General features: G+C 52.2%; 2 protein-coding genes across 2 annotated transcripts in view; both read right to left on the bottom strand.

The window, feature by feature from the left end:
* Positions 1-658, bottom strand: part of MFSD10 (major facilitator superfamily domain containing 10) — a 4,146-nt gene extending 3,488 nt beyond the window's left edge. The window contains exon 1 of the mRNA XM_008577977.1: positions 464-658. Within this exon, the coding sequence (XP_008576199.1) occupies positions 464-658 (195 nt within the window). The remainder of the gene's footprint in view (positions 1-463) is intronic.
* Positions 659-2,393: 1,735 nt separating this feature from the next.
* Positions 2,394-17,524, bottom strand: part of NOP14 (NOP14 nucleolar protein) — a 28,168-nt gene continuing 13,037 nt past the window's right edge. Inside the window, exons 8-18 of the mRNA XM_008577976.1 lie at positions 16,505-16,775; positions 15,414-15,544; positions 14,650-14,735; positions 13,452-13,587; positions 8,701-8,802; positions 7,738-7,891; positions 5,744-5,903; positions 4,781-4,928; positions 3,363-3,481; positions 3,078-3,233; positions 2,394-2,837 (exon numbers count right to left, since the gene is read on the bottom strand). Coding sequence (XP_008576198.1) covers positions 2,738-2,837; positions 3,078-3,233; positions 3,363-3,481; positions 4,781-4,928; positions 5,744-5,903; positions 7,738-7,891; positions 8,701-8,802; positions 13,452-13,587; positions 14,650-14,735; positions 15,414-15,544; positions 16,505-16,775 — 1,563 coding nt within the window. The 3' untranslated portion in view covers positions 2,394-2,737. The remainder of the gene's footprint in view (positions 2,838-3,077; positions 3,234-3,362; positions 3,482-4,780; positions 4,929-5,743; positions 5,904-7,737; positions 7,892-8,700; positions 8,803-13,451; positions 13,588-14,649; positions 14,736-15,413; positions 15,545-16,504; positions 16,776-17,524) is intronic.

Below are 17,524 nucleotides of genomic sequence, written 5' to 3'. Positions count from 1 at the left end.
CCGACCCACGCAGAGACGGACGCGGAACGGCCGGCCCGCCGCGAGCCACGCCCCGGAAGTGCCGGGCGCACGGCGCTTCCGCTTCCGGCCGCGGCTGGGCCCGGGCCCTCCCGTCTGATCCCCTTGGGGTCCTTCGTGACCGGCCTGACCACAAGCACGCGGGGAGGGGTGTTCTGGGAAACGAAGCTGTCGCCACGCTGCCTGTGACGTGGCCGCCGTCCGCCGGTGCCCTGTCCCTTACACACACACCCCTCCTCAGGCCTGCCGAACCCCCGGTAAAGGTCACGCGGCTCGTCACAGACGCAGTCATGGCACCTGTGTTCAGCCGGGAGGACAGGACATGGCGGGACTTTCCATAGGGGACACGTCCTTCCGTCCGCGCTGGCGACGTTCATTCTCCAGCTGGCTGTCACCGCACCGACCCAGGCCCGCCCACCCATCCCAGCTAAGCCGAGACCCTGACGCCGGCTGCAGGACGACACCGGCGTCCAGTTGCAAGGCCAAGTAACAGGGCAGGGGCAGCCGACGCTGGAAGCCGCCGCGCTGCCCTAAAGCTGGCAGGAAAGACTTTCCGAGAAAAGGTGTGGGCTGGGGCTGCTGAGTAGCCCGTGGGCCGCTCCTGACCCGCTCCGTCTGGGCAGCGTTTGGCTCCGATCATCCGGAGCCCCTGCGGTCCACACCCGGTCAGCACATCCCTGGGCCTAGGGAACTTTTGGTCTCTGTTCCTGTTACACCTCAAGGGTACGTGTCAAGGTAGTCTGTGACCCTGGGAACTTAAGAGACTCTGATTAATGGCACTTCTCATCACTTAGGTACCATCCCTTCTGCCCCCTTTGTTCCCCTTCCTCAACTGCCAGTTTTAAGTCTTAGCTCCTTAATTGGAGGGCCCAGTTCCCAGGTCCTAAACCACTTGCGATTTGGGGGACTAAGGACAGTTCATTTCATCGAAACTTCTGAGGGGCTTCATCCAAATGGGATCCCGACTCAGCTTCAGGGTCTTGCCCCTCTTCAGAGACCCAAAGCTGGGGCTTTATGAGCTTGTTGCTGGTACATTCCACCCTCAAGGACTGAATAGCAGGGGCTGGGCCAGAGCCGGGCATTTGACTTTGTCCTTTTCCTCCTATCGGGACCTCTCTCCTCTCTCCAGGGACAGCTTGTCCAGAGTGCAGGGGCTTGGTGAATTAAACTACCAGCAGCAGTGACGTGGCAGAGAGTGTTTGTAGGTGGATAGTCTTGAGGCTATATGATGTTAACAGCAATCCAGGCGTACACAGTGCAAGGTGATAACCCTGTGGCTTGTGGAGCCACACACCTGGCAAATGTCAGTCTCTGACCTAGGGAAGGCCAGGTAAGATGTGTGATCTGGTTCAGTGTTCATCCCACACTCCCAAGGCTGCTCAGCCCCCACCTCTGCTCTCCGACAGGACCCACTCACTCTGAGCTTGACTTAGTCCAACCGTGGCCTTGACATGGCCTCTCAGACCTCTCACCCTCACCACTCACTCTGCGCTCCAACCGTGGCCTCCACACCTGCCAACATGTCCAAAACCAAACTCCTGATTCTTCCCACCAGCCTTTTTGGTGAAAGACCCCCCACCCCATTAGAGAAGCAGGAAATGGGTCCCTGTCACCCTCTTCCTCATATCACCTTTCTCACCCCGCAAATGCCGTCCAGTTAATCCTCACATCTCCTTCTTGTCACTGCTGTGGCTGCAAGTGTGACCTCAGGGATGAGCTTCTCCATGCAAGCTCTAGGGACCTTGGCAGGGCTGGTCACAGTGTGACAGCATTGGTATAGTATGAACTTGATCTATGTTGAACATCTTCCCTTGGGCTGTGGCTCAGAGGACAGTCTCAGTGCTGTAGGGAGTGCCTTAGCCTAGACTGGGGTGGGGCATGGGACAGGGGGACCTCCCGCTCCAGCACCTTCCCCAGGGAGGCAGCAGGTCCTGACACAGCTCACACCTGTGCAGGGAGATGGCAGCAGCATTCAGGTACACCTCTGCCTGAGGCCGTGGGCCCCAGCTGGTCTATGAAGTTTGAGGTGGGCCTTCACTTCCCACAGCTCCCGGCCCCTTCTGCATCCAGATAACCCAAGTGCTGACCTCGCTCCTGGTTAGTGCAGGGCGGGTGATAAGTCAACACTGTTTAACTCACAAGTTCATGGCCTTAACCATGACTTCCACATTTGCAACTTATTCTGACCCAAGCTTAAAGGCTGCATCCCAGTCATTGCAGACGCAGCCCCATCTCCTCCCTTCCCACAGCACAGTGTTGCGAACGAGGACCCTGGAACCCCAAAGCATCAACCCCAGCACCTTATGTGGCTGTTGGGGTGGGAGGATTCTGGGTGATTTTTCTTTTCTCTGATTTCTAAACTATTTGCAAACTTGTTTCTAGTTGAAAGTATAATTTCCACATGTTCACCCTGAGTTCTATACATGAAGGCAAATGTCGTAGCTGACCAAAAATGACACTGGCCAGAATCTCCTCAAACCTGGCAGTAGCTAACCGAGGCTGGTCTGGAGACGATGAGCCAGCAGCTCCGTACAGTTTATTAGCACAGAGCCTCGTGCGTTCGTTCCTCACTCCAAAGGTGCGTTGCAGAATTCATTCTGAGTCTTTCACCAGGAGAGACATTGTACCAGAACTAGAGCACAGGAAAAGCCATGCTGATGCTACCGCGTCCTCTACTGCTTGCAGCGCAGTGTCCCCTCGCGTCGCTCCCACAGCCAGGCTAGCGTCTGTGCCGCCGCCTCTTCAGCGCCTTCCACTCCCCTTCCTGCGTCGCCAGGCTGTTGCAAAGCTGCTTCACTTTCCGCTTTCTCTCCGCGTCCCTGAAGAAAAAACAAGCAAACGCTCAGTTCTGGATTAGTTCCTGGCGGGCGTTTGTTCTTTTTCATGCGAGAACCTTGTAGCCTGCGGCTCCCATGTCAGGCCCAAACACGGCAAAAAGGAGGGGAGAGCTGCCTGCCCTGCCCCCAGTTCCAGGAGGGACCAGCACCCAAACCTCTTCCCGGGCATGCAGTGCCAAGCGCTGTGGCCACCCAGCCATGCCAACGCACACACGCCCTCACCGCTCCATGATTTCCGAGAGCTGCATCCTAGCCAGGAACTGATTGTCCCTGCGGATTTCACGGACGGCACCCTTAAACTCGCGCTTGTGTTTGTGGATCAGCCTCTTCCTCTCCTGTTCCTCTTTACTGCTGCCTTGTTTCCTTCCAAACTCGAGGCTGAAATTGGAAAGCCCGTGTTGAGGTGGCAAGGGGCGAGCCTGTGCCGCCCTCCGCCAGGGCCTGTTCATGTGGGCCTCTGGCTACCATCTGAGCCCGCCCAGCCTCCCAGCGGCTGCCCACGCTCACACTTTGACCAGGCGGGGGGTGAACAGCTTCAGCGGCACGGGCTTGCTCTTCTCACAGACCAGCGGCCGGCAGAGCTGCTTCTGGTCTTCCATTTCTGTCAGTATGCTTTGAGACAGCTCCTGCAACACAAGCAGAGCTGGTGCTGGGGCGGCCCACCACCATGTGCCCTTGCGAGCTCTTCTCGCGGGCTCTGTGGCTTCAGGGCTGACCTGGAGACAGACTGTGTGCTGCTGCCCTGGCTGTGCTCACCGCCATTGACTAGCCTAAATTCTGCAGGACTAGAGAGCCACCCTGTCCTTTACATGAAAGGGACAAGCCACAGCCGCATCTCCAGGGAGTGGATGCAGGCTGAGGAGGCACGTGCTGAGGTCTTATCCTCAGCTACCCTTGACGAGGTGCCAGGACTTGGGATGGACCAGGGGCTGCTCTGCTCTAGGGGATGTGGCCAGGAATGGGACCACTGAGTTACTGTCCTCATGGGGCTCATGTCCTAGAGGGGCAGAGACAAGGACAGGGTACTGTGTCCAGGATCAGCCAGCATGCTGGAGAAGAGGCGAGTGCTGAGCAGCGAGGGCTAGGACACCTGGCTTCCAGGGAGTGTAGGATAAGCCACATGCATCAGAGAGTCACAAGCAGAGAAGACCCAGAAGGGGGAGATTGGTGGTGGTGGTGGTGGGGGGGCTGGCACACACAAGGCCCAGTCACCTGGCCTTGTGCACGGTGGTTGGGATTTGCCTGCTGTTCTGAGATGTGGGGACAGCACTTGAGGGGTGTGGAACAGACATGGGGCCGCCTTCTGCTCTATTAGGATCCTGGGGCTGGTGTGAGGTGACTTAAGAGGAAAGGTGCGGGCACAAGACACGTCAGAGACCAGATGAGAGAAGACAGGGAGGGTGGGCGGAAGACAGGCAGGACCGGGGACCTGCTGATGACTGGATGTGCCGCAGCACTGAAGACTCATTGAGACACACAAGAGCTTCCAGGTCCAAATCAGGATGTCCCTCAGGGCTCCTGTCTCCTTGTGGAGGACAGTGGGACCTTCTTCAGAAAACCCACTGGATAACTGCACAGTTAAAGTGCTCTGTGTGGCCAGAAGCAGGCGGTGCAGGTCCTGCACGGGGCTGAAGGGACCCTGGACAGTTGGGTGTTAGCTGTCCTTCTGTGCAGCCTCCCGAAGGTGGCACCACCATAATGGTTCTTAGATAAAACCCAGGATCCACAGTCTGTTTTAACCCAGCCCAGCAATGGTCAGTATTGTTCAACAGTGTATTTCCTATTTGTGTGTATGATTTTGCTAAGATGGTGTCCTCAACTTTTGGAGCTGCAACCTCAATGATGAAAATGCCCACTGATCTGGTCCTGGCTCATGGACATGTCCAGGCCCAGGGCGGAGCACCTTAGTAACCAGGAGGCTTCACCTGGAGCTCGCAGGGGTGGCCACAGTCCGCCAGGTGTTCTGTCAGGAGGGCTCGGAGGGGCCTGGTGATGGCATGGAAGGACGGCAACGTGCTGTACATGAGCACACAGCGCTTCAGCAGGGCCAGACACACAGCCAGGCAGGACAATCTTCAAAGGCAGGAGGCAAAGAGGGCATCAGCTTGTTCAGTTTCAGTCACTGACAAACCTTGGCAAAATTGCAACCCTCTCCCATAGCTCTGAAAAGTCAAGTGTGGGCTGCCTTGGCTGGCTGGGGCTAAATACCTGCCCACGGCAAAGCAGTGGGGGCAGTGGCTGGCAGCTCAGCACGTGAGGCACTGAAGAAAAACCCCACGTTCCCTGATCAGAGGGAAGCTGTGGGAGATGTAGCAATGACTCCATTTTAATTTCCAAATCACTATTTGTGAAATTAAGCAGATATATTTTGAAAATCATGCACAATTTAGGAAAGCCTTTTTTTCTTTTTCTTTTTTTTTTTTTTTTGTCTTTTGTCTTTTTTTTCCGTGTCTGGCAACGGATCGCAACCCTCAGTGTTGCCCCCGTACCGGACCAGGGACCGGCAACGGGATTGCAAACCTCGGTGTTGCTCCCGCACCTCGCTCAGCCAGTGAGCGGGAGCCGGTCTGTATGTGGGATCCGAACCCTCGGGCGGGAGCGCTGCTGCGCTTCCCAAGCGGCGCACTATCCAGTGCGCCACCGGGCCGGCCCCAGGAAAGCCTTTTTTTCCACGGTGGGGGAAATACAGCCATCATACCAACACCTTGAAAGGCTTTTAACTCAACATAAAACAAATGGCCACGGGTATAAATAAAGTAAAAACAAGGAAACTTCTGGCAGTAAATCAAAAAGCATCAGCTGTTTCTTCTGTCTTTTGGGATGCTGTGCCCGCACCTGCTGCACACACTCAGGGCAGGGTCTCAGGAGCCCTGGGTCCCCACACGCACCTGATGTGATTGGCCTCTGTTGTAGTCCAGGCTCTCAGTCCACTTGCCCAGCGGAGGGACAGGCTTGTCTTCTGCCACGTGGCCATATCTTTTTTGTCAGAGACCAAGAGCAACTCGGAGTTCTTCCCCAGTGCTCTGAAAGGGTGCACCAGAGTGTAACCTGAATCCCAAGTGCAAGAGGACAGGGATGACCTACACATTACGAGCTCATGGGCAGGCTCTGCAGTGCCAAGCCTTAGAAAGTTCATTTTTTAATATGTACTGAGTTTTTTACCACATTCCCTGGGTGGTACCAGACACTAGGGAGCTTATTCCAATGTGGGCAGAAATGGGCCTGGAAATGATGCTGACAGGGGAGAGCCTGGGCAAGGGGCAGTCATGGCCAAGTCCCTGACCGTGCCTTGGTGCCCTGCTTGCAACAGACTTCCTGTGGGCCTACCACATGCCACAAGTGGCTCTAGGTGCTTGGGCTATGTCTAAGAAGAGGCCAAAGTCCCTGCCCTCGTCGGGGAGATAGTCAATACCACCCACAGAAATAAGTGAACTAGGCAGAATACGTGAAAGCAAAGAAGGATGGACAGAAGAGCAGAGAAGGGCTGGGCGGATGGGACAGGTACACAGTTCACAGCAGAGGTCAGAGACGGCTTCTCCAGATGGTGGCAGTGGGCAGAGACCCGGAGGAACTGCAGGAGTTAACCCAGTGATCGCCTGGAAGAGCAACTGAGGAGGCACAGGGACCAGCACAGGGAACAGTGGTTGGCCGACTGCTGGCCCACCCCTCCCCCAACGCTTTCTATGTGGGCATTTTGCAAACTGAACTGCACCATCCCCATGGCAAGGGTCATGTTAGGTGACTGTGCCTCTCCAGTGCCCAACACCGAGGCTGACGCACAGGAGCAGATCGTGTCCAGGGAATCAGCACAGTCAGGGAGCTGCATGCGGGAAAGTCACACCATGAGGAGGAAGCCAAGGTGTGGGTGGCAGAGCTGGAGCACTGAGCCGGAGGATCTGCCGAGACAGCTCTTCGGGGTGGGGACACTATCAACAGCGTGAAATGCTACCACAACACCTGTTCTGTAGGCCACCACGGCAGGCATCGAGGAGGAGCTCAGACCACACAATGAGCTGGAAATGGGGGATCGAGGTCTTAGCCTTAAGGTCCCACCTCCAAGCAGGTCAGGAAAGGCATCCCACAGACACGGGTGAATTTGGGAACAGAGACCAAGCAGCTCACCAGCAATCCCAAGAGGGAGGCAGAAGGGGCTTGCTGGTTAGCTCGGTTGGTTAGAGCACAGTGTTATAACACCAACACCAAGGTCAAAGGTTTGGATCCCCAACCTGACTGTCAAAAAAAAGAAACTAAGAGAGCAGCAGCACATGCTGAAGAGGCGCCAGCGGAACATGGTCAGCACTGCGGGAAGCTGCTGGAGGAACGGAGGGAGGGAGGGGGGGGAGCACTCAGAAGAGCAGCAAACGTGCAGCCCCCTCCTCGCTGGGGTGCCGCTTCGGACCACCTCACCTGTCTATGTTCTGAGCACTGCAGAAACACAGAGCAGTGCTGTCCACGTGAGCTGTGTGAGGGATACAAAACTTTCTAGTTGTCACACAGAAAAAGTAAGAAAAGAAGCTAAGTTAAAAAATATATTTAAGTCAAAATATGAAAATATGATTTCAAACACAATCAGTAGACAGGTGAGTGAGATGTTTCCATGTGCACTGGCACCGAGTCTCGGCTGTCTGGGCATACTGCACACCGGGGCTTGCTCCAGTTCAGCTTGCCCTGGACAGCATGGATGAGCCACAATCTGATTTTTCAGCATGTGGGGTGAACGCCCAGCCACAAACAGAGGACAAAGAATGCTACTCTGGATGGCAGGACTTCAGGGTTGTCTTTTCTCTACTTTTCCATAGTCTAAGTTTTCTGCAATGAATATGAATTTTTAAAAATTCTAAAGTGCAATATTTTTGAAAAAATCTCCTTCAAATCAACTCACCTTGGCTTTGCTTGTTTGGAGTTGCTATATAAAGAATCCCAAGAAGAAAATTAATAAGCTCAGGTATAAACCTCTGAGACAGAGAGACGTACTCCAGGAACAAGCAGCACACAAACAGGCCCTTCACCACATCTTGAAGGGACAGGATAGGGCACTGCAAATGAACACATGGGACGATCACTGCTGCAGCACAATGTTCTGGAATACTGTGCGAGGCAGACGGCCTGGCTTCCCAGATGAACTGTGCACCCCACTGTTTGACCCACACTCAGGGAACCCCTGAACCTCTCACAGTGGTGTTGAGAGGATCAAGTGAGATGAAGGCAGGAAGAGCCTGTTGATGAGAAAGTCCCACCCACAGGTGGGGTATGATTACTGCAGCAAGCAAGCACCAACCATATGCCTGACAAAGGAAAGGGGACTAGACTGGCTAGTTAGCTCAGTTGCTCAGAGCACAGCCTTGTAACACCAAGGTCATGGGCTGAGATCCCCGAACCAGCCAGCTGCAAAAAAAAAAGCAACAGGGGGACTATACGAACTTTTTTTAAGCCAAGGGGGAACAAAAGTCCCCATTGGGTTCGATACCTTCACCACTAACTTGAAAGGCTGTCTTTCGGGGTCTGTAACCTTGAGTTTCTAAATCAGACCCCACCCCACCCCACTCCTGTCTGGGGCTGGTCAAGCTGGGAGCTCTGGGAGGGGAGCTGGGGCTGTTTCTGGTCTCAGAATGCCTGACTCGCTCAGAGGTTTTCACAGGCCCTGTCAAACACCATGCCCCAACTAACTGAGCTACCCAGCTGGCCCTCACAGGCTCTTGTAAGATGAGCCCTCTTATGCCTGAACTCAGCGGTCAGTCTCCAAAACCCTTAAATAGCCACACTCTTGTTCAATATGGCCCTAAGGAGATGCAGGTCTAGAGTGGAGTGGCTAAGCCCATTTGTGGAAGAGGAAGAGGGGACACACCTTAGTGAGCAGCTGGCTCATGCACACCAGGGCAGGCGTCACGACTGGGTGCCAGAAGTCGGAGGTTGGAAACAGCAGCCCAGTAATTTTCAAATATATGAGCTGGAAAGAAAATGATATCACACAGATTAAGGAAAGAAAAATAAAGTTTAAAATATGCCTTTAAAATGGGCCCAATAGCAAAGCCAGTTTTGAAACTTCTAGAGAAACATAGACACCAGACTTCCACTGACACCTTGTGGCTGTCAACATCCCCCAAGTCGGGCTCTCCCTCACCACCTCTCTGGAGACAGCCAGCACTCCCATTCCCTCCTGCAACAACACACAGCCGGACTCTTCTGGAATGTGCGTCATTTCTCTGGTGGATTTGTAACTAGAGACAGAAACTAGAAGCCCTATCCTGTAAGCTCACAGGGTTCAGGAGCCTGTCCCCAGCCCGCAGCCCTGGGGCTTCCCCTCACAAGGCTGGGGAGCATGACCACCAGCTGGATGCGCAGTGTCCCTTCTGCCTCAGCCGGGACTGAGGCAGTGCACAGTCTTGGCATCCAGCACTACTACTTCTGCTCTAAGCCTGTTAACTCAAAGGAAGAAAAACTTCTTCATCTCTATTTCTACTTTTTTTTTTTTCCTTTTTGTCTTTTTTTCGTGTCCTGCAACGGATCGCAACCCTCAGTGTTTGCGCCCGCACCTCGCTCAGCCAGTGAGCGGGAACCGGTCTGTATGTGGGATCCGAACCCTCGGCGGGAGCGCCGCCGCACTCCCAAGCAGTACACTGCTACAGTGCGCCACCGGGCCGGCCCTCTATTTCTACTTTTTAAAGCAAGCATTTAGTAGTTCACTGTGGCCCTGGGCACAGACCTGGTCCCCATGTCACACTGTGACATTAGAGATGATGCAGAGCCACACTCAAGGTGGCCACACAGTCATTACCAGAAGAATCTGCCTTTGCTTGGCAGGAGGCAGCTTCTAGTATTTCGGGTTAGGTATCTTTCCTCATCAAAAGGTGGAACCGGACTTTATCACCTACAATGGGTACAGAGGTTGTGACTTCTTCAACTAAAGAAAACAGTCAGCACTACTGGCAGCGGCCAAGGGCCTACCTGGGAACCAAGCCTGACACAGCCACCCGCTGGTCTGGTGGCCCTGGTCAAGTCACCTGAGCTCTCAGTTTCCTTGTCCGTTTAATAAGTTTACTAAACTCGTACTTTGTAGAGTAATCGTGAGGATCAGAGAAGATGTCATGTGCGTCCAGCCTGTCATTGGGCACACTCATTTTTTGAGCATGCAAAACGTGCTGCTCTTCATTTGCTTTTACCTCCACCTGTTAGAAAGTATCCACGCAGAAGCATCTCGCAAACTGCCCTAGCAACAGTGTTGAACTTTTCACCAAGGACTAATAAGAAGGCATTAGTTATTTTCAATAGTTGCTGGTACTGCTTGTCAGCTGTCACCCTAGGGTCTCTGAGTAGCAGCCTGTCAGATGCAGCCCTTCCCCAGCTGCAGATGGCTTCACAAGCCAGAGTGCAGTACTGAGGTGCAGTGTGGAGAAGAAGCCTCATCATCACAGACAGAGACTCGCTGCTGGAACAGCCTTTTACACAGAAGGAGGGAAAAGTCCTGCCTGCAAGGACTCCTCGCTGCCCCACAAATAATGATGTTTCCTTGGATAGTTTTTATTACAACAATACACACTGGCAAAAACTGGCATAAGCAAAGTCACAGACAGGCTGGGAAAAGTTTTTGCAATTCATTAAAAAAAGGTTTGGCCCAGGGCATCGAGCCAGGGACCGGACCCCCAGCCCACAACCAGGCACACCACCAGCACCTCCATGTGGGCCCACCACAGCCACCACAGTAACCATGGCTGCGGTGAAAGTGGCTAGATGCCACAACCACCGTGCAGATGGTCCGCCAGCCACTGGAGTACATTGACACAAGGAGAGTCACCAGCAGAGACCAAAGGAAAGAAGAGGATGTCTCTCTCCACAAAGCCCATTCCAGAGTGACAGAAGAAGCATCTGCTCTATGATAATATTGGGGGACCTGATCACACCTCTCAGCATTGGACAGATCGTCTAGGCAACAAATCAACAGAATAACCATTACTCTTTCAGAGGGAGAGAAGAAATCTAGGGTTATCAGTGGTGGGAGGGTGGAGGGTGAGGGGGATGAGGATAGATTGGACAAAGGGCGCAAAGAATAAGAATGATTTGTAACAATATACATGCTAGTAATATTGATTTGCTCAACATATGTCAGCACTGAATCCCAAAAATATGTATAATCAATTACGATTCAATAAAATAAATAAATAGAATTTTAAGATAAACAAATAAATAAATAAAGGTTTGGGTTTGGCCAGTTAGCTCAGTTGGAGCATAGCGCTGGTACCACCAAGGTCCAGGGTCCAATCCCTGTACCGGCCAGTCAACAGAAAAAAACAAAAACCAGCAACCTAATAGAAACATTTTGCAAAGAACACGAAAAGCCTGCACAGAGAAACTGATTTCTTTTAAACATGTGAAAACATTCTTAGCTTGATTCTCAGTAAGAGAAACATAAAACAAAGCTGTGTAAAGATACCATTACTTATTTTTCATATTGACAAATACAAGTTTGGTGAGACTTAATTGGCAAGGGTGTGGGGACACAGGAATGCAGATCTCAATAGCCATGCTGGTCTCTGCAGCGGGAAGAGGAGGTAAATCAATGAGGATGCTCTGAATGGATGGTGACAAGTGACAAGGCGGCTGGCTAGTACAGGGACACAAACCCTGGACCTTGGCATGAGAACTTCTTTTTCTGTGACCGTGGCTACCTCTGTGGCCTCCTGCTGACAAAAGTGCCCACCTCACGGGTGCTGTGAGGACTCAACACAGAAGTGTGGGGCCAGTGCCAGGTAAGGTAGAGCCTCACTCAGCACACTCCAGTACTCGCTGCTGTTTTAGAGACAAGGAAGCAGAGTCCCAAAGGCCCTTAGGAAGTGGGGAGACCGTCCAATCTCCATGACACAAAGGTGCCTTGAGTATGTTTTCCCCAAATCATGTGTAGTACATCATGTGGCTGTTTAGTCTTAGGGGATGATGACGGCAAGCTATGCTTTCAGGAGACCTGCCGTGGGTCAGGCACAGTCCACAAGCAACAGTGATACAAGGCACCAAAAGGCTGGTCAACAGAACAGTGAGGCTGCCCTGCCACCTCGGCTCTCTGTAGGACCTCAGGAATCCTCTATCTTGTCCAGAGGCACAAAGAAATCCTCCAAAGCACCCCGAGCAGAAATGTCAAGCACACACCCAGCAGGCCCCATTTCTTCCTTTCTGGTCCTGGCAAGGGCTCTAGTTAATCTCCACAGACCCACGGGGAGGGCTTGCAAAAGAGCCCCAAGCCCCACCCAAAGCAGGGCTCTAAGGAAAATGAGGCTCCGGGACGCAGGGTGAAAAGGGAACTCTTGCCAGCTCCACACCCCCATCACGCCCCACTGCTCCCATCTCTGCAGCAACAGAACCACACTGTGAGTCAAAGAACAGCCATGGAGGTGACGGCCACTGTTTACTGACAACTGTGCCCAGGCAGTGATATGGCCACGTGACGTGTATTAACTCACATGTCTTCATATCAGCCTATCGGGTAGGTATCATGACTGTAATTATCATCCCCCCTTTAAAGACCAGGACCATGCAGCTTAAAAGAAAGACCTGGGATTTAAGCCCAGGCAGCATGACTATGCTCTGACTATACGACTTCCCCACTAACACCTGTGGACAGAAAACAGGCTCAAGGCGGGCAGAGATTGGGTCTCCTTGGCCCATGGCTTCAGCCTCAGAGTCTAGAACAGCACTTGGCACATAATGGACCCGCAGCAATCACTGCTCAATCACGTAAATGTATAATAAAGGATGCCGGTTTGAGGCTCATGAAGAGGTAATCAAAGCAGAGAGCCACAGTTTATGGACACTGACTCAAATCATATTTTGAGGAGTCTATTAAAACCATCAACACAAATCCTATATTTTTAAGCCTCTGCTACCTATTGTTATCATTTCAACACAAACACAGAAAATTGAATAGACATTTCTTTTCTTTTTTTTTTTTCCTTTTTGTCTTTTTTCGTGACCGGCAACGGATCGCAACCCTCAGTGTCGCGCCTGTACCGGACCGGGACCGGCTACGGGATTGCAACCCTCGGCGTTGCTCCTGCACCTCGCTCAGCCAGTGAGCGGCCGGTCTGCATGTCGGATCCGAACCCTCAGCGGGAGTGCCGCCGCGCTTCCCAAGCGGCGCACTGTAGCAGTGCGCCACCGGGCCGGCCCTGAATAGACATTTCTAAGCAAGCATTTTTTCAAAGTTACTAAAGTTGAAAACACAGCACAAGGCTGGTATAAAACTTAAAAATCTCAGAGTGGTTCAGATGTCTCTCAACATTTGAATGAATAAAGAAATTGAAACCAAGCAAAACCAGCCCACAGGCTCAGGTCCTTAGGAAAACACAGTGGTTTTATCTGCTTTAAAACATCTTTGCCGTTAAGACCAAATACAGCCCTGTGTGTGTGGAACCAAACAAGCATCTCCTGCGATTACACACTTTAGCTGATCACTAATGGATGAAGCACCCTCCCAGGTCCAGGGCAAGGCCAGCCTCTTACAAAGCCACGGGAACGGTATCTGCCACCAGTCCTTCAACGTGATGTCAAAGAGAACTCGACTTCTGGTTACTGTGTGGCAATGGTCTGGTTAACTCCGCCCCTGCTTACCACGTCTAACCCTGGAAACGCCGCCCGGCCTCTGGTCTCGACCATTCCTGCCATCTCGTGCATGGCATCCCGCAGGACAAATTTTATGGAGTCACTTGCAGATTCAGGAAACATCTGGCAAAGATTGTATAACTGCCTATTAAGTAGAAAAATAAGTCAAGAGAGTATGACTCCAGATAACAGAAACACAGAAAAAACCCTGCAGACCATTTTTCTGAGAGGTCACCCACAGACTGAGCACGTTACAAACGGAAGCCCTGGATGAACCCACCTTCCCTCCCACTGACATCTGGCTGGCTTTCCTGGTGATGCAGATTAACTTTCCCAACTGTACTTTATAATGGTCTATACTCATTTTTATCATTTCCTAAAAATATGGTCATAATGTTTTCATGGTGGTGGTGGTACAAGTAGCTGTATTTGCAATAATAAACCTGCTGGGAGCACATTCTACGTGCCAGCCGTGGCTGACAGTTCTAAGGCTCTTTCGTTATTAATTAATTTACTCCTCACCACAAGTACTTTTCTGACAGTGTCTCTTCGATAAGGCAGAAGCTGACATGGAGAGGCAGGGTGCACAGGGCAGGACGCTCCCCAACACCCTCTGGGGCACCTCTATGCACACACCCTCACTGGCCCCAGATGCCAGCACGCGCCGTCTGACGGAGAACTCTGCCCCTCTAGCATTCTTCCAGCCACCAGCACTGAGGGCCAGAAGCCACCCCACAGGTCACAAGCCCACCCCCGGCTGTGCTTGTAGGACAAGAGGGATGGGCTTCCCCAGCAGGAGCTCTCAGACCCAGGCAGAGCCAGTTCCTCAGATTCTCGGGGTAACAAGGGAGCGTGTCTACCCTGTACTCCTGATATCTCTCGACCTGCCCAGGGCTTGAAGCTTCACTGGTGAGTGAAAAAAGTGAACAGCCAGCCAGATCTGAGGGCTCAACTGTTCTGAATCCAACCTATCTGTGGTTAAAAGTAAGTCTCGTATCTTTGGTGACTGGAGTAGCACGTGTTAGAGTGAAGGAGTTGTTACTGAGCCACTGCTGTTTACGACCTCTGTGGGTAACCCACCTACCTGTCATGTTCATGTCACCATTTTGTCTACCTAGTAAGGTAGAAATGTATTTTTTACTACTAAACTAGAGAAAAATTGTTCAACTCAGCCCCACACCCCAGGTAACACACCATTTCTACTTACACAACCAACTTATCAATCACTCTGAGGTCTGGTGGATCACGTGCAGCCAGATCTCCAACATATTCCAAAAGAAAGCCAAACAGCTTCTACAGGAACATGAATCGGGAGACAGAGCTCAGCGCAGAGCACCAAGAACAGAGCCACAAGCACACACCTTCCAGGTCACCTACACTCTGGGGAAAACCAGGGGGTGCGGGGGCGGGGAGGGCAAGGGGCCTTGGGACCACAGACTTGAGTATCTCACAAAAGCAAGTGAAGACATGGCCAGAACCTGCTGAGCACCAGGAAGTGCAGAGAAGAAAAAGCTAGGGGTCAGGTACATACTTCTGCAAAATGGCAGATGATACACAATTATTAAAAAAAATCAGGAACACACCTGGCACTGCACCCTGTTCATAGTAAATATGAATCATTTACTAAGAGAAAAAGGCATGTTCACAGTTCCTATTTACCTAAAGTCTGGCTTTGCCGCTCGATGGCTATGTAAGCCTTAGTTTCCTTGCCTGTGACACAAAGGTAACAATGCCTGATCCTCCTGGTCTGCTGTGAGGCTAGAGGAGGTACCAGATGTCCACAGCTGGTTCTCTGCCTGCTCCAAACTCAGGGTTCCCCTCCACAGGATCATACTGATAACCAGTGACCCACAGGCCACGGCCTGAGGCGCACTTTGTTACTGTATGATGTTAGGCAATTCCGACATTCACAGAGACTGGGGGTTACGCTAACTCTTCTAACACACAGCACATGTATTTATTACAACATACTTCTAATTTTGCTTTGTTTCCCACTGCGAGACTTGGATGGTGGCATTTCTGAATTCTCTCCACCACCAAAAGCTGCTCTTCCATTGATCTTCCTGATAATAAAGATCTCAGTTCCTCATAGGATTCGGGAGCTATCAAAAAAACAAAACACACTCCACACTTAACATTTAAAATGAGAACTACTCACATTTCTGCTAACACAGAGGTAAAAACTAAATACAATGTAAGTAAAATTACTTCTTTTCCTACAGCAAAAGATAATTTAACTTACATTTTACATTAATATTTATTTTACCCCATATTACCACAAACACATCAAATGTTTGTTGTCTCACCCCAAGGAGTCTGAGACTGGATTGACCTGGGCATGACTATGCACCTAAGAACAGCCCCAGTGAAGAAACAACCTCTCACCTTTCCTTGGTTAGGAATTAAATATCCATAACGTGCAGTGAGTCTAGGTGACAGCGTGCTGATTTTAGTGCCCAGACTGCATGAGAACGAGCAGGAAGGAGCCACAGTGAGCTAAGTCATGTCACCTCGTGAGACTCAACTGTCAAAGGTCCCATCCATGGAGGCCAGCTCACCTGCTCATTTATCCCCTTAACATAACCTTCAGACAGGACAACCAGGGACTACTTACTGAAGTGGACAACTTTTCCCTATGTACCAGACAAAATAACACAGTATACTCTATGTAAGATGTTACGTGGCCAGACAGGGACGTCCACGTCGGATACTGGAAGTCTTCCTGGAGACTTTCCAGGCCGTGGCCTACTGGCCACCACAGAGGGCAGACTACCAACGGGAATGTGAACATGCTGCTACAAGACGTGTCAGCCTCATCTGGATGGTGGTCTCCAGAGATGTCCACGGTCAAGCAACCGAGGCTAACACTCGTGCTGGGACTTGGATCAAGAGACACCAAGCAGAACGGTGACACCACCTGTCCACACAGCAAAGATGTCACAAACAGGAATGTGTCCGCACACTCACATATGCAAGCCCAGGGAGGGAGACAAACACGTATACACTATGGCCAGGACATGGCAGTTGTGCCAAGACACAGAAAAACCCAACTGTCTGTCTACCTGTGAACGTATAGGGCAGCTCAGTTCCAGCGGCTTTTTGATCATCACTTCTCAGTCCTTCCCCAGGAGTCTGGTGCAGCCTGTCCTCTGGCTTCTCGCTGCCTTCCTCACTGTCGCCATCAGATGCTAGGTCTGAGTGGCTATCTGTGCCATCCCTCTCCTCGGGCTCCTCCCTGCATGATCCTTCATCCCCTTCCTCTTCGCTCTCGTCATAACTGGCTTCCCTGCTCTGCTCTTCTGGGACGTCGTCCTCGACATTCATCTTTCCATCCTAGGATGAGCGTGGAGGCCACGGGGTGGAGACAACAGTTGGAACTTCAGAACAGCACACACATGCACCAGGGCTTTCTGACCCTCTTGCGAGGAACACGACCCGTGCACTCCATTCGTGCACTGGTTCTGGGCCTCCTTTCCCACCCTCTTCTCTGACAACCCTGAGCCATGGGAGCTGGACTCCCAGAGAGGCCTGCTGCCAGGACTCGGTCGGGCACGGTTTGCGTCCTGCCAGGGCGCTGCATGGGCTCCAGATGTGGAAGGCCCACAGTGGCCTGGGTTTCATAGCTGCACGTCTGCAGCGCCCTCCACTGGTTCTGGGGCTGGGGAACAGCAAGGACAGCAGTGGCTTCCCAGCTTTTGGGCTGCTCCTGGGGGTGACCCCTGACTTCTGCTACTCCAGAGAACCTGGTGTTTTTGTCAGCACCCGGTTCCCTGTCTTGGACCCTTTTCTGCTCCAAACACCTGGCTTGCCTGTTTTTCTGCCCTGAACCCTGACACACTATAAAAGGAGAGATGGGGGTAGACCTTACAAAGTTTTTGAATTAAAAACTGCACCAGGGCCGGCCCGGTGGCGCACTGCTACAGTGCGCCGCTTGGGAGCGCGGCGGCGCTCCCGCCGAGGGTTCGGATCCCACATACAGACCGGCCGCTCACTGGCTGAGCGAGGTGTGGGCGCAACACCGAGGGTTGCGATCCCGTTGCCGGTCCCGGGCTGGTACGGGCGCGACACTGAGGGTTGCGATC

Source organism: Galeopterus variegatus, unplaced genomic scaffold, assembly GCF_000696425.1.
Source record: "Galeopterus variegatus unplaced genomic scaffold, G_variegatus-3.0.2 Scaffold1613, whole genome shotgun sequence".
NCBI classification, from domain to species: domain Eukaryota; kingdom Metazoa; phylum Chordata; class Mammalia; order Dermoptera; family Cynocephalidae; genus Galeopterus; species Galeopterus variegatus.
This window is presented reverse-complemented; position numbering and strand designations above follow the sequence as displayed.